The sequence below is a fragment of the Loxodonta africana genome, chromosome X, assembly GCF_030014295.1.
Source record: "Loxodonta africana isolate mLoxAfr1 chromosome X, mLoxAfr1.hap2, whole genome shotgun sequence".
Lineage (NCBI taxonomy): Eukaryota > Metazoa > Chordata > Mammalia > Proboscidea > Elephantidae > Loxodonta > Loxodonta africana.
In genome coordinates, this window is record NC_087369.1 from 26886878 (window position 1) to 26901551 (window position 14674).

General features: G+C 39.1%; 1 protein-coding gene across 1 annotated transcript in view; it reads left to right on the top strand.

The window, feature by feature from the left end:
* POLA1 (DNA polymerase alpha 1, catalytic subunit) overlaps window positions 1-14674 on the top strand; it is a 318421-nt gene that overhangs the window by 147103 nt on the left and 156644 nt on the right. The window contains exon 32 of the mRNA XM_010595733.3: window positions 2558-2732. Coding sequence (XP_010594035.1) covers window positions 2558-2732 — 175 coding nt within the window. The remainder of the gene's footprint in view (window positions 1-2557; window positions 2733-14674) is intronic.

Below are 14674 nucleotides of genomic sequence, written 5' to 3' on the forward strand. Positions count from 1 at the left end.
GCACTCAAGTTAGACTTTCTATGTTTTATAACTCAACTGTATTTTTTACAAGATGCTTTTGAAAATATGTAATGACATATTTTTAAGGGAACTGTTAGCTATCCTAAGCAAAGGTGCCCTCCAAGAAGTGCCTATCTCCTAAATCAGTTCTATTTTGTTTACAATTTACATTTAGAATATAGCATCTTACTGATAACTTCTTCAGACTAAACATTCAGATGAGTTCAGAAAGTAATGTTTTTGGTATATAAGTCATTTTGTAATTCATTTGTTGTGTTATTGTTAGTTGCCCTCGAATCAGTTCCAACTCATGGTGGCCCCGTGTGTACAGGGTAGATGTGCTCCATAGGGTTTTCAAGGCTGTGACCTTTCAGAAGCAGATCGCCAAGCCTTTCTTCCAAGGTGCCTCTGGGTGGGTTTGAACTGCTGGCCTTTTGGCTAGTGGTCAAGCGCTTAACCATTTGCACCACCCAGGGACTTGTAATTCATAGTCTTGTAAAAAAAAAAAAAAAGAAGAAGAAGAAAGAAAGAAAACCAGTTGCTGTCGAGTCAACTTCAACTTATGGTGACTTCATATGTGTCAGTAGAACCTACGTCAGTTATTTGCTCAGATCTTAAATCAGCTTCTATTTGTTGGTTAGGTTTTAAATCTTTAACTATTTAACTTTCATTAGACATAATTTCCATAGGCATGTCTTTAACATAATTGTTTTTGGGGGCCCACTTGTCACCTGTTTAAAAACTATTTTCTAGTAGTTTCCTTTAGAGATGACTACATAGTTTTGAATGAATTGGCGCACCTGGTGTCTCTAGGAAGTACGTACTTTGTGAAGTTCACGAATGGGCACTTCGAGGAAGACCAACATTGCTTCTTAATCTGTTCTTAAAGGTGTATGCTACATCTTCTTGCACATACCATGGGGTCTTCTCTCAGGTCTGAGAACTAGATCTTTGAGGGATGTATCTTACTTACGTTGTATCCTGAATGATTTTCATACACAACACAGCAAAACCCATCATCTTATCAATTATTTTCAATTTAGCCATGTATGAACTCAGATTTTTTAAAATACATTAAGATACATGTTTGGGTCATTGTTAAAACTAGCCTTTTGTGTAGATATTTAAAATAAAAACTTTTAAAACTGAGAATACTTGTTAGATATTTTAAACTGTTTTTTAAAAACATGCCTTCCTATGAGAACTTATACTGATATATTGGAAAGTAACTCAGGTGCCTTTAAAAAAAATATTTAGCCTCTAAACATTTGATTTTTATTCACCAGTAAAAATTATTAAGCTCAACATTGCTTATAATCTTAAGGATAGACCAATTTTTTTAAAAAGTGGAAATTCTATAAACCAATCAGATTTCATGTGTTTGTCATGTTAAAAGGCAGTCTGAATACAGTTTTGGTGTCTAAAGACACTGCCCAAGGATCTTTTTATACTGTTTTTGTCATTGTTACCGGACACTCATCTAACAGTTCAAGCCTCTGAAAGGGTAACAAACTTGAGTAATTCTACCTAGTTCTTTTTACTGTATTATGAGCCCCTGAGAGATAAGAAACTAGTCTTTTTATCTGAGGTTGTCTTCCTTCTTAAGTATTTCATTATATCCTTTAACAGGTAGAGAGAGCCTAGTTGATAAACAGTTTATTTTCGTCAGGAGCTTAGCCATAGGAAGAGATCCTTCCTCCAGTCTGTAGTAGGGACAGTGGTGTGAAAGGTTGTGTCTGCAGACTGTACCAGGGATGAAAGAGTAGGATTCGCATTATAATGAGTTTTGCAGAGCAGCTGACTACTGTGAATAGTTTTAATGTACTAGTCTGAATATTAAATTCTGTTGTTTCAAACAAGAGCAGGAGTGGAGTGCATCGTTGTATGGTGACCCAGTACAGCGATGACTTTTTGACTCTCAAATGATGGTGACATCAGCGAGAGGGCCGTATATGGACCAATTGTATAGAATTTTAAAACTTGTGTTAGAGTAGAAGAGGAAGCCCTTGAAAAGAGTTGAGTAGAGTTGTTTCTCTCAGGGCTGCCCATTCTGACCCACCTTCCTTTTCTTGAGGAAATGCCAGGCCAATAGCTTGAAATGACATCCTTCCTTCCAGTGGCCAATATTTGGCTCCTAGAGCACTGAAACTCCATGGGTGCATCATTCGTTTTCATTAACATATTAAAAGGAACACACATATGTTTTTTATCCTCACTCCTAAAAAGCGTTTCTGACTAGAGTAACTGTTAGCAAGTTTCCTCAGTGTTTCTGTGATATGGCAGGTGGAATTATCTAGTTAGTGCCACCTTGTTGATTTCGTGTTTCAACAAAAAATAGAACAGGACACATGCTGGATTTGTGTTCTTGGACAGTGGTGAGATGTTCTTCATCTTCCTACTCCTAGATGCATGTGATATGTTCAACCAAAGGTCAAAAAGGCTTCTTGGTGTTTGGAATTGAATAAATAAATTGAAATTGTTGTCTCCCTTTTTGACCACCGGAGTGTGTGTGTGATTGAGTTTCTCACAGCCTTGCCTGTACCGTCTTGTCTTTTAGGATGGGTCAAACCTCACTGCAAATCAGAGGGCCTATGCCCCTGAGCAGCTGCAGAAACAGGACGGTTTAACCATTGACACCCAGTATTACCTGGCCCAGCAGGTCCACCCAGTCGTGGCTCGTATTTGTGAACCAATAGATGGAATTGATGCTGTGCTCATTGCAACATGGTTAGGTAAGTTTCCCAAGCTCACATAGACCCTCTCACGGTAACAGGAGCATGTGTAGACTTCCTTCGACTGTTGTTCCCCTGTTGTTGGGCACAGTGCTATGTCTAATACTTCTCTGTTTATAGTTAGGCATTTATTTTTGTGGTCGTTTAGTTAATGTCTGTCTCTTCTTATAGACTGTAACCTCCCCGTACTCACTACCTCTGTAACTACATGCATGCTCCGTAGTTGACACCCAATAAATAAATGCTGAGGGAGAAGAGGGAAGGAAAAAGAAGGACAAAGGAGGAAGAGAGGAGTGAAGTCAAGGTTTGAGGAGCCATTATAGTCACCGACTTTGCATTGTTGTAGCTTTAATTAGTGAACTTCCATTAATAAGGAGATCGGTGGTATCTTGATGATTGGTTCATCTTGTTTCTGACTCTGAAGGTATTTTCATATAAAGTAAGATTCCGCATGGAATTTGTTTTAACGTGGAAAATATGAGTTTTTGATACTCATTTCCCTTTGAGTATCCTACTCTCAAACTTTAATTAGAATTCTTCTAAAACTGGACTATTATCTTCTAGGAATTGGCTGCCATTTCTACTTCCTCCTCGTTCCAGGAGGTGCCAGCCAACCCTGAAACCTGAATGTTTCTTTGACTTTTCCATTATCCTCCTTGTTATGCCACTAGATTGTCACTTCTTGGCTAGAAATATATTTCGTAACCAGCCCGGATTTCATTTCTAGGTGACCAGCGTGTAAAGAGTTACTTTGCTTTTAGGCTCCATGCTCTCTAATCCATCTTAAACAAAGATGAATGTTCTTAGAGTACTGCTTAATGAAGTCCTTAGATGCTTCCTCACTGTCTGTACGTAAAGTCCTGATGCCCCACGCTGGCAATTACAGAGTCTAACTTTCTAACTCCAACCTGTATTTCTAGCCCTATTTCTTATTAGGTCTACTCAGTGTCCACTAAATGTGGTATTGTTCATTCTGTCCCTGCTTCATGGAAAATTCTCCCCCCTCCTCTCTTTAGAAGGTATAGGTTAAGACATGGGCTTTGGCATCTTAGGGGCCTGAGTTTGAATGCTAGTTATGCTATTCACAAGCTCTGTGGTGTTGGCAACCTCTAAACCTTGGTCTAAGCTGTGGTTCCTGGAGTCGTAAAATATGGCTGCTCTGAGGATGAAATAAGATGATGCCTGTGGTATGCTTCGCACAGGGCCTGGAGCAGGAGTGCTCAGTAAATGGTGTCAATAGCCATATCCCACCCTTCTTTCAGGTTTCAGTATAAGTACATATACACTTCTCCAGCCCTTAGGATTGGCACGTGATTAGTGCTTAGGACCCTCAGTGAGATGGATTGACACGATAGTGGGAATGGGGGTGGTGAGAGGAATCAGAAACACACTCAACAGGTTTGAAAGTATGTGACTTGATAATTCTTCCCAGGAAAATCCATTCAAAATCCACAAACATGGAATGCTGTTGTTAATTGCCGTCTAGTCGGTTCTGACTCATGGCGACCTTAAGTATAACGCAATGAAATACTGCCCGGTCCTGTGCCATCTTCACGATCATTGACATGGTTGAGTAAATGGTGTGTGTATCCCCACAACCACCACCAAAGACTTCTGCATAAAAAAGTTTTTTTAGAGTAGATCTCCCAGCTTTTTCATTTGTATCATCAGGAACCTGGTCTAAAGGCAAACAGTTGCCCCTTCCTTCTGTGGTTTTGAATTTTCCAGGGGTACAGCACTGAGAGGGGGTGGAGAGAACAGGAGCCCAGTCTCATGAATGACATCTAAGGGAGATAAGTGCAGGGCCTTGTATTTCAGGAAAGCTATTGTACGATAAAGGACGATACGGCCTGCCTAGGTGGATAAGCCAGAGGACCACTCAGGTAGCTCAAGACTCGTCCTACTGAGAGGGGAACAGACTGATTTTATTGGTCCCAGGGGTCATATTGAGGATGATTTTTGTGTATAAATTAAGGAGCGGACAGATTTTTACTTGCTTAAGGACAGACTTTATAATGACCGCAGCTGTCTTTTGAACATAGGCCACCCTATGAATCTAGTTTTCACAGATTATTTTCCAGGCTAGTAGACTGGAGGGCTCCATCTTCAGAGGTTTCATGTTGTGTCTCATCACAACCGATCTCAGTTTTCTGAGGGAACCCTGCACCCTTGTGCATGGTTCCACCACGTACCCCTCTCTCCTACCCTATCGCCTGAAAGCTCAGTGAGCATTTGTGGCTGTGTGGTCAGTATTCTGGGAGGCCCCTTCTTGGTGCCTGGCAGCCGATTAGAACTGACTGAAAGGCCTGTGTCCTTGGCATTGAGCTGCTGCTCCTCCCCCTTTCGATCTTTTTTTCATTTTCTGCCATTTGACAACAGGTTTTTTCTTTTTTTTAATGATTTGTTTTTGTTGTCGTTGAGAATATACACAGCAGAACATACACAAGTTCAGCAGCTTCTGCATGTACAGTTCAGTGACACTGATTACATTCTTCGAGTTGTGAAGCCATTCTCATCCTCCTTCTCTGAGTTCTATCATAACTCATGTGCCTAACATAAACTCACTGCCTACTGAGGTTCCTGTCTAATCTGTCGAGTTGCTATTTGCCGACGGCCTAGGCCGTGAGAAGTTGTCATCGTTGTGGTCCCCCTCCTCCCCTGCTTGTCCACGGCTCCCACCTCACCCCCGGCCATCACAAGGGGGTGATGTGCACATATGCACACACGTATCTGTCTGCATTAGTAATAACTCTTTTAGTCCTTTATCTCTCTCTTTCCTCATAGGAGGCTCAGCATTAATGAACTGCAAGACAGAAAGTGCCAGTCACCGTGAAGGTCTGTAGGAAATACTCGTGCTCACCCAGGCAGGTCTTTGCAGGCATTTGCTCCTTGCCCGAGTCAGGAGCTGAATTTTTATCTGCATCTGTTATTCCCCCACCCCCAGTGAAAAGCCAGGGTGGCTGCTCAGGGATTCAAGGACCCTACTGTCAGTTCTGACTTAGCCTGTGGTTTTAGAGAGGAGGGGGGAGAGAGGAGATGGGGAAGTGGTGGGAGAGTAAGGGGAGGGTTAGGTGGGTGCGCGGTTTCTAAGAGGTGCAAGTTGTAGGCATAAAATTACTGTAATTTGGTTTTAAAATTCTAAATCTGTTTTCTTTATATATAAAAAAAAAACCTGCGGTTAGTGAACTGACACTGTTAAATAAGTTGAAGTGTACAAATGTATACCTGAAATACAAGCTCTCCAACTGCCTAATCATAGACATAAAATAATTCTCTTGCTTTTAATGCAGTTTTTATCTTTGATTAATAAAACATATTACAGTGTTGAAACTTCAGTGAAGTTTGATACTTTGTCCTTTTAGTTAGTACAAAGAAAATCAAGGAATAATGGCATAATTTCATTTAGGAAAATTGTTAAGTTCGTGATTTTTTATTTTTAAGACTCTTTTGTGGAGAGTAGCTCTATTTTTCAACTACCTTTTTCTTTTTCTGTTGCTTTTATATGGCTTTCCTTGAAATGAAAGGCAAGCATCAAGTGTTGGTTTTATCCTGTGGCTTCACTTTGGAAATTCTCTAATTCTCCCTGTCAGGATACCTCCTGAAGTCTGTCTGGTGGCATGTTGCATGGCCAGGTGTTCCATAAGAGAAGGCCATTTTAGTGAAAAGGAGAGAGGATCGTCTATTAAATGAGTGAATGAATAAGTCTGCTGAATTGAAAGAGAATAGTTTGTTCTCTCTAATAACTAGTGGTTCTCAATTATCCCACAGTAAAATGTGTATCATTTTTCTGAAACCCATGTAAGATTATTGCTATTGGGCTTAAATAAAGCAAAATTTTACTCTTTTCCATCTGTGAATAGAAAAAAAATATAGTATTACTCTTCTTTATACAATAACGCTATGGGAAACGTGGCCACTAAAACTTGGAACTCTTAGCTTTTCTTCTCCAGACTATAGGTTTTTCTCCCTCTTGTTCTAATGAAAGCTCTGTATATTCTGTGGATGAAATATTCTCAGTATGTGCAAACATCCAAATAGTCTTCTGTACTTAGCAATACAGGCCAATGATGAGAAGAGTCTGAAGTTCGCTCTGGAATTACATTTTTTAATAAATTTATATTTCATGCATAACAGTACTTACAATTGTATAAATCTTTCTTCCAATGAGCAATGATTTGTACAATAGCTGTAAAGTACATTTCTTCATGGTCATTGATAAAATTTTAGGCATTTGGCCATCTGGGCAGTTTCTTCTTGGTCCTAAGAAATTAATGATGTTTTAAGGAAGTGAGGATTTAGAATTTGATCTCTGAAGAAAGTGCTTAAAACAAGAGAGAGAACAAACAAACTTAACCCAGCATCCTCCGGGGTGAAATTGGAAAATAAAACTACCTTTTGAAAAATTGTACCATGCTACTCATGTCACAGAAAGTAATTTTTGTCGATAGCCAGGGTCCAGCAACATCTTCTAAGAAATAAGCACAACAGTGGGCTAAGCAGTGTTCGTAGGTGTCTTTGGCGGGCCGAAGTAGATATATACGCCTACAACAGATGAGGAGAAAGAATAAAGTACACGGTTTGGGAGGAGAATGATGTCACCAGTAGGTGCCTCAGGTATTACTTAGTCAATGAAGAATTTTGCCTTTTTTCAGGATTAAGTTCTCAAAAGAAAGTGCATACATGCTCTTCATTTCCAAACCATGGATATTTTCTACAAAATAATAGTAAAATTTTAAAATTAATATATCACACTAAATGCAAAATAGGATGTTAAGAGAAGTCTTGTCAGCTGCTAAGAACTGCCCCTTACAAGGTTGAGCGCCATCCCAAGGCATCATCAAGTGGCTCAGGCTCCAGTCTACTTTTGTATTCCCTGAACAGATTAATATTGAAGACCCACTGTGCTCAGTATAGTAATAGGCACTGTGAAGGATAAAGTTGAGTCAGAAACAGATCCTTTACTGAGATTACAGCCCAGCATGGAAGACTGTTCAGTTGATTTCACTGTTGTGGGGGGGTCTAGTGGATGAAACAATGTATGTCCCAAGAGAGGTAAAATATAAAGGATTATTCAGAGGTCAGGGGAAGCAGAGACCACTTCTAGCTAGGACCACCAGGGAAGTGGTGGCATGTGAGACCTTGTGGGAACAGACTATGGAGAGGCCAATATGGAGTTGGGAATGGTTGCCTACCCCACTGCTCACTGTTCTTCCAGCCCATTGGTGAACTGCAGGGGCGGAGATCTGTCTCTGCAAGGGAATCTCTACAGCACATTAGAGAATTCATAGAGAGCCACTTCAGAGGTATCAGTCACACCACTCAGCACCTCAGACCCTCAAGGTGGGCACATTATGATTTGTCTCACTAGCCTGCACACTGAGGGCCAGCAGCGACGCTATTCACCCAACTGCAGCTGGAAACCTTGAACCAAGCCAGAGCATGTTTCGAACAATCACTTGGATGAGTAATTCATAACTCTGGCTTTGTAGTCCTTGGAGTTTCCACAGGAAAATGAGGCGATCTCAAATTATTTAAATTAGATCAAGTTTTTGAAAAGATTAAGTGTAGCCTTTGCAAAATCGTATAGCCTATAGAAAAATGTGTAAGACAGAATAAATGACAGAAGCAGAATGCAGCATCATACACTATTAAATATTAAATACTTAAGCTATGCTTAACTATATTAAATAAATGTGTGAATAAGACAGGAAAGGGTTAAGTAGGGAATTATAAGGGTTCCCACTTATTGAGAAAATATTAACATTGTTATTTTAGTACCAAAAATAAGACAGATTTTACAAAATCAGAAGGAAAAAAAACAGGTACACAATCGCTTCTGAAAGGGTGGGTGGTTAGGGACATGGAGTCTTTGCTGTTTTCCCCAGTATCTACTAACACAGCTGGAAAAGAAGAAGTCTTTATTGTAAGGGAAGCAATCCTTGGTCTCTTAGCTTATTTGCATTATTTTATTTTCCAAACATTTTTTTTCAGCATAAGAAATATGCTGGAAATGTCCTCAGATTTAAAAATAGGAAAGAAGACACTGCTAAAGTTTGTTCCTCCCCAGAGGTACACATCTTAATAAGTTCAAGTTCACATTCAGGGCTGTCATCAAGGGCATTGCAAACAATTCATTGCCGTCATGAGAGTGCTGCCATCAGGAATTTGTTTTTTTTTTTGTTGTTGTTCTGTCAAGATACTGAGAGCTACCTTCTGCAAGGCGATAAAGACTTTGGGAATTTACTTAACCCAAAGATTTGAATGTTCTCTTAAAATACCCAGAAATTTAGCATTTATATTCTAGAGAGGTTTATTGTTGGTGTAAAAGGCAATTTCAGTTGTCTGTCACTTGTGGTCAATTTTGTTTATCTTTAAATTGGATCTGTAGTATTTTTTAAACTTTTTATTATGGAAAATGTAAACGTATACAAAAGTAGAAACAATAGTATAATAAACTCCCATGTACCTATCCCCTAGCTACAGTAGTCTGCAACTTACCACCAATTTTTATTCCTCCTCCCCACCTCTCCTGATTATTTTGAAGTGAATTCTAGACATCTTGTGATTTTATTTGTAAATATTTCATTTTCACATTGTAAAGGACAAAGATTCCCCTTTTAATTATAGCCACAATTATTATCACATACCAAAAAACACAATAACTCCTTCATTTCATCAATATCCAGCATTCATATTTCCCTGATTGTCCTATAAATATACTTTCTTTAAAAAACTCTTTGTTTGAATTAGAACCCAGTGAGAGTCCATATATTGTGATAGCTAAATCTCCTCCGTCTTTTTTGTTTTAAATCCTTCCAATTAATTTGTTAAAGAAATTGGGTTCTTTGTTCTTTAGAATTTCCCTCATTCTGGAGCATCTCCGTGGTACTCTTTAACATGTTCCTCTGTCCCCTGTATTTTCTGTAAATTGGTAGTTAGAGCTAAAGACTTGACCATATTTAGGTGCAGTTTTTGGGGGGAGGTAGCTAATACTGCTTCCTAGGTGATGGCGTGTACCTCTGTGAGAAGGTACAGAATGTCTGATTGGAATCTATAGCATTTTATATGAGCTCATGGTTATAAGAAATATTTAGTACTTTTTTAATATAAATTTTATTACAGTATAACATATATACAGAAAAGTACACAAAGCCTAACCAGACAGCTTGATGAGTTTTCACAAGTGAACACACACTAGTGTAGTCCACACTGAACACAAAAAACAGGTTATTTACTTCATCCCCAGAAGCTCCCTCCTTTACCCCCCCCCCCAAAAAGCACTATCAATCATGACTTGTTTTTGAACATTACATCAATTATGTCTTTACTCTTTTGTTTCTGGCTACTTTTACTCAGTATTATGTGAGATTCATCCATGTGGTTGTACTTCATTTCTCTTATTTTATTGAATACCGCATTCTGACTGTCTACTGCAGTAACACCTACGGGTTGTGTCCACATTTTGGCTATTGTGAAAAGTGCTGATTTGAGTGCTCTTGTACATATCTTCTGTTGAGCATATGCATGCATTCTTTCAGATACATACTTAGAGGTGGAGTTGCTGTGTCATAAAGGACGTGTACATTCAACTTTAGTAGACAGTGCCAGCTTTCTAACGTGCACCTGCCAATTCACAATCCCTCTGAGCAGTGTATAAGTGGTGCTGCACATTCTCACCAACACTTGGTGTTTTCCATCGTTTTTCACTTTAGGCATTCTAATTGGTATGTGGTGGCGCATAGTATTGTGGATTTAATTTGCATTTCTTTTTTTCTATTGGATTGTCTCTTGTTGATTTGTAGACATTCCTTACATATTCTAAACATGAGTCCTTTGGAAATATATATTGCAAGCAACTCTTGTTTGGTGTGCTTTTTTTTTATAAGTATAATTTATATGCAGCGAATTGTTAAGATCTTAGGGTATCACTAAAAAAAAAAACAGTTGCTGTCAAGTTGATTCTGACTCATGGTGATCCCATGTGTACAGAATAGAACTGCTCCGTAGGGTTTTCAAGGTTGTGACCTTTTGGAAGCAGATCACCAGGCCTTTCTTCCAAGGTGTCTCTGGGTGAGTTTGCACCACCAACTTTTCAGTTGGTGGTCAAGTGCTTAACCATTTGTGCCACCCAGGGAGTCTTAAGGGTATCATACAATCAGTTTCTGAAGGCACAGAACATTTCCATCACCCCAGAAAGTGCCCTTGTGCCCCACCCCCTCATAAAAACAGCTGCTGATCTGCTTCCTATCACGATAGGTTAAACCCAGCCTGTTTGTGGCGAGTCAGTTCCGACTCATAGTGACCCTATGGGGCAGAATAGAACTGTCCCATAGGGTTTCCAAGGCTCTCTTTATGGAAGCAGACTATTACATCTTTCTCCCCCAGAGCAGCTGGTGGATTCGAACCACCAACCTTTCAGTTAGCAGCCGAGTGCTTAACCACTGTGCCACCAGGGCTCCTTTCACCATGGGTTAGTTTTGCCTATTCCAGAATTTTATGTAAATGGTCTCATACAGTATCTACTTTTTGTGTTCAACTTTTTTCGCTTAGCATAATATTTCTGAGATTCATCCATCTTGTTGTATTAGTATTCCTTTTTTTTAAATCACTGAGTAGTAGTCCGTAGTGGAATAGACTAGTTTATTTAGCCAGTCTCCTTCCTGTTGATGGACATCTGGATTGTTTCCAGCTATTGGCTGTTTTGAATAAAGTTGCTGTGAACATTCTTGTACAAGGCTTTTTATGGATATAGCATTCACTTTTTAAAAAATCCATTAAGTACTTTTTTAATAATACTAAATTTTCATTTCGTATACTGTTCCCTAAGAAGTCCAGATATAGGAAAACCTGGATTAGTACAAAAGGTAAACTGTTTCTTTCCTAAAATAAATGTTTCCTTTTTACACAAACAACACTTCACAACAGAATTCTATTAACTAACTCGGCTTAAGTAATTCATATTACAAGCAGCTGCTTGGGAACACCATTTTCTGCCTTTACTCGGTTGAGGTTTCACTTACATGGATTTTCTCTCTTCCCCACTTGTGTGAACATATGCAATTGACTTTACTGTAATTATTTGCAGTTGCACTAATAGAGTTTTTAGGAAGAAGAAAATTATTTGATAAAATCCTCAGTCTCTCAGATAACCCTATGACTTGAGTTAGAAGCAATTTAAATACTCCTTGGGGACGGGGGCAGGTGAACATTCTAAAAATAGGCCTAGTTTACAATGGTTAGGAAATAACAATGGTAGAAAATAATTTTGTGCTAAATGTCACATTGGGGGTGTGTGTGATAAGAATGTGGTGATCTTAAGTAAAAACAGTACTGTTAAACTCATCCACCCCAATGCCTGTGATGTTACTTTCTATAAATACTTCTTGAAACGTGAGAGCTTTGATCCTGTTGCCTTAATAATGTGCAAGACTATAAATTTTCCGATTATAAATGACAGTATTTGAATTTCATCTCACTGCCCCTTGTGGTCCCTACCACCACCACAAGGAAAATGGCTTAACTGGAGCATTGCAAGTCACAGGACTGAATTAAAGTATGCGTCGTTTCTGCTTATTGTGGGAAAAACCGCCGCTGCGCTTCCCTCAGATAACTTGCTTTGCAAAGCGCTGATAGGCTGCTCATTGCGTTGTGCTGTGCTTGACCAAATAATTGAAGTCATCTGTCAAAAGCTAGTCTAGTAGAAGTGGAAGTTTTCTTTTCTCAGATGGGGCATAAAGTTTGTTTCCTTAAGCCAGTTGTTCAGAGAAAGCTGTCAATACAAGAGGTAAGGAATGTGCAATTCCATTTTGCATCTCTTACTCAAAGACGAATCCAGTTGCTTACTGTATGGTAAGCAGTTTAATGTTGATATACAATGTATATGCATGTATGACAACTGTAATCCTGAAGATTTTGCTTTAATGTCATTTCTGACGGAAGGGTTTAATTTGGAGGAACAATAATTACATATGGTTATATGTAGTAGCTCTGTTTGGCACGTTTTAAAATTCAGAATCTCTACCTCTAGGTGGCAGCACCAGATACTTTTTTCCTGTTGTTTCGTTCCAGCCTTAGTAAGTTGCGGTATAAGCAGTAAAACTTTTTTAAGTCTACCGAAACTTAGAAATTATTACCAATTTCGTGAGCCTTTGGAAAGACTAATTTATATGTTAAATGAGTTTGGCACTTGTTTAAGCCTGGATTTTGATCATTAAAAAAAAAATTCTAAGAGCAGTGATCCTTATTTTTTTAACATGACATTTCGTTTTCTTAAAAGGATTTAATTTAGCCCTCTCGTGATTTGTCTGTTGAACTTACAATTGCCCTCTTAAGGAAACCACTTTTTCCTGACATCTTTAAGTAACTTGTGCAAGGATCATTGTATACCTGATATTTTAAGGGTAATCATTATGTCTTCTCCCTTTATATTTTTAAAATTCAACACTGACCTATAACCCAGAGAGTGCTGAGATGAAGCCCCCCTCCCCTAAAGAAATGCAGCTTGGAAATAAATCTGAAGGCTAGGTAGTTGGCTTTGTTATGGCCATGGGAAGATATGCGTTGTTTGTGGAAATGGACATTTAGAGTAGACGTTTCATCAGGCCAGATATTTTTCCATAAGTTTTGGCTAGTTGTTGGGCATTTGTCCAGAACTAGCCAGATTGCACATGTCCAGTTTTGGCTTACCCAGCAGGCAGACTGCCGGGGCTGGTGCTGGAAGCTTCGGTGTGCTCAGGTGTGCTAAGTGAGCCTGGTGGGGAGGGGGGTAGATAACACCTTCTGTTAGTTCCTTCTCACATTCTGGCCAGTTTTTTGAACATGCGAAGCCAGTGTTGTTTTTTTCTTTGAATTTTGGACTGTGAAAGAAGCTTGCCTTTTTAGAAAAATCTTCCTTTTTGTCTTTTTCCTCATTTTTTGAATAATATATAAACCCACTACCATAGGGTTGCTAGGAGTCGGAATCGACTCAACGGCACTGGGTTTGGGTTTTGGGTACCATGGAGTCGATTCCGACTCCTAGCGACCCTATAGGACAGAGTAGAACTGCACCATAGGGTTTCCAAGGCTGTAAATCTTCACAAAAGCAGACTGCCACATCTTCCTCCCGTGGAGTAACAGTGGGTTTGAACTGCCGACCTTTCGGTTAGCAGCTGAGCTCTTTAACCACTGCGCCACCAGGGCTCCTTTTGATTAATACAGAAATGGGAAATTGATAATCATACTGTCAGTGAAGTGGGGAAGCTGTGTTCTCATAATCATAAATACAGCGTACATTATGTGACTACAATTTGATTCACAACTAGAGCGTAATGAATTAGCAATAGTTACCCTTCACTACAGAGAAGAAATAGCCTCATTCAGAGGCGTAAGCTCTCTCACTCAATCCCTCTGTCCATCTTATCTTTAAGTGTGAGGATATATATAGTCCCACAGACTTCACTAATTTGCTGCTTCTCTTAGAGGATCTGTAACCTACGAAAGAAAAATGGATATTGAGTCTTAGGGCTGAGTGACCTATGTTACAGTAATTCATGTGGCTAGCGAAGAACACTCTTTTAAATTGTTTTGAATGTGTACTTCTTTTATTATATACTATCACTTTAGGAAATAGTCACTTTGAATAATTCCTACAAAGAGCAGCTCTGAACTTGATATGTAGCATGAACATGTGTTTTTTATTTTTCTAAATTCATAATCTTGAGTGCCTATATTCTGGATTAAATGTTTCTTCATTATTTTATTTTTTCATTCAAATGACATTTATTGAGTGCCTACCATGTAATAGGCACCACCGAAAGCAGTTTGTAATGTCTTGTCCGGTTTAAATTTCAAAACAGCCTTGTATGATCAGTGGCACTATCTCCATTTTGCAGGTGAGAAAACTGAGACTCAGAGTCTCAGCCTTCCTTTTGTTTGTTCAGCACCTTTGCCCCGTAAGAGTC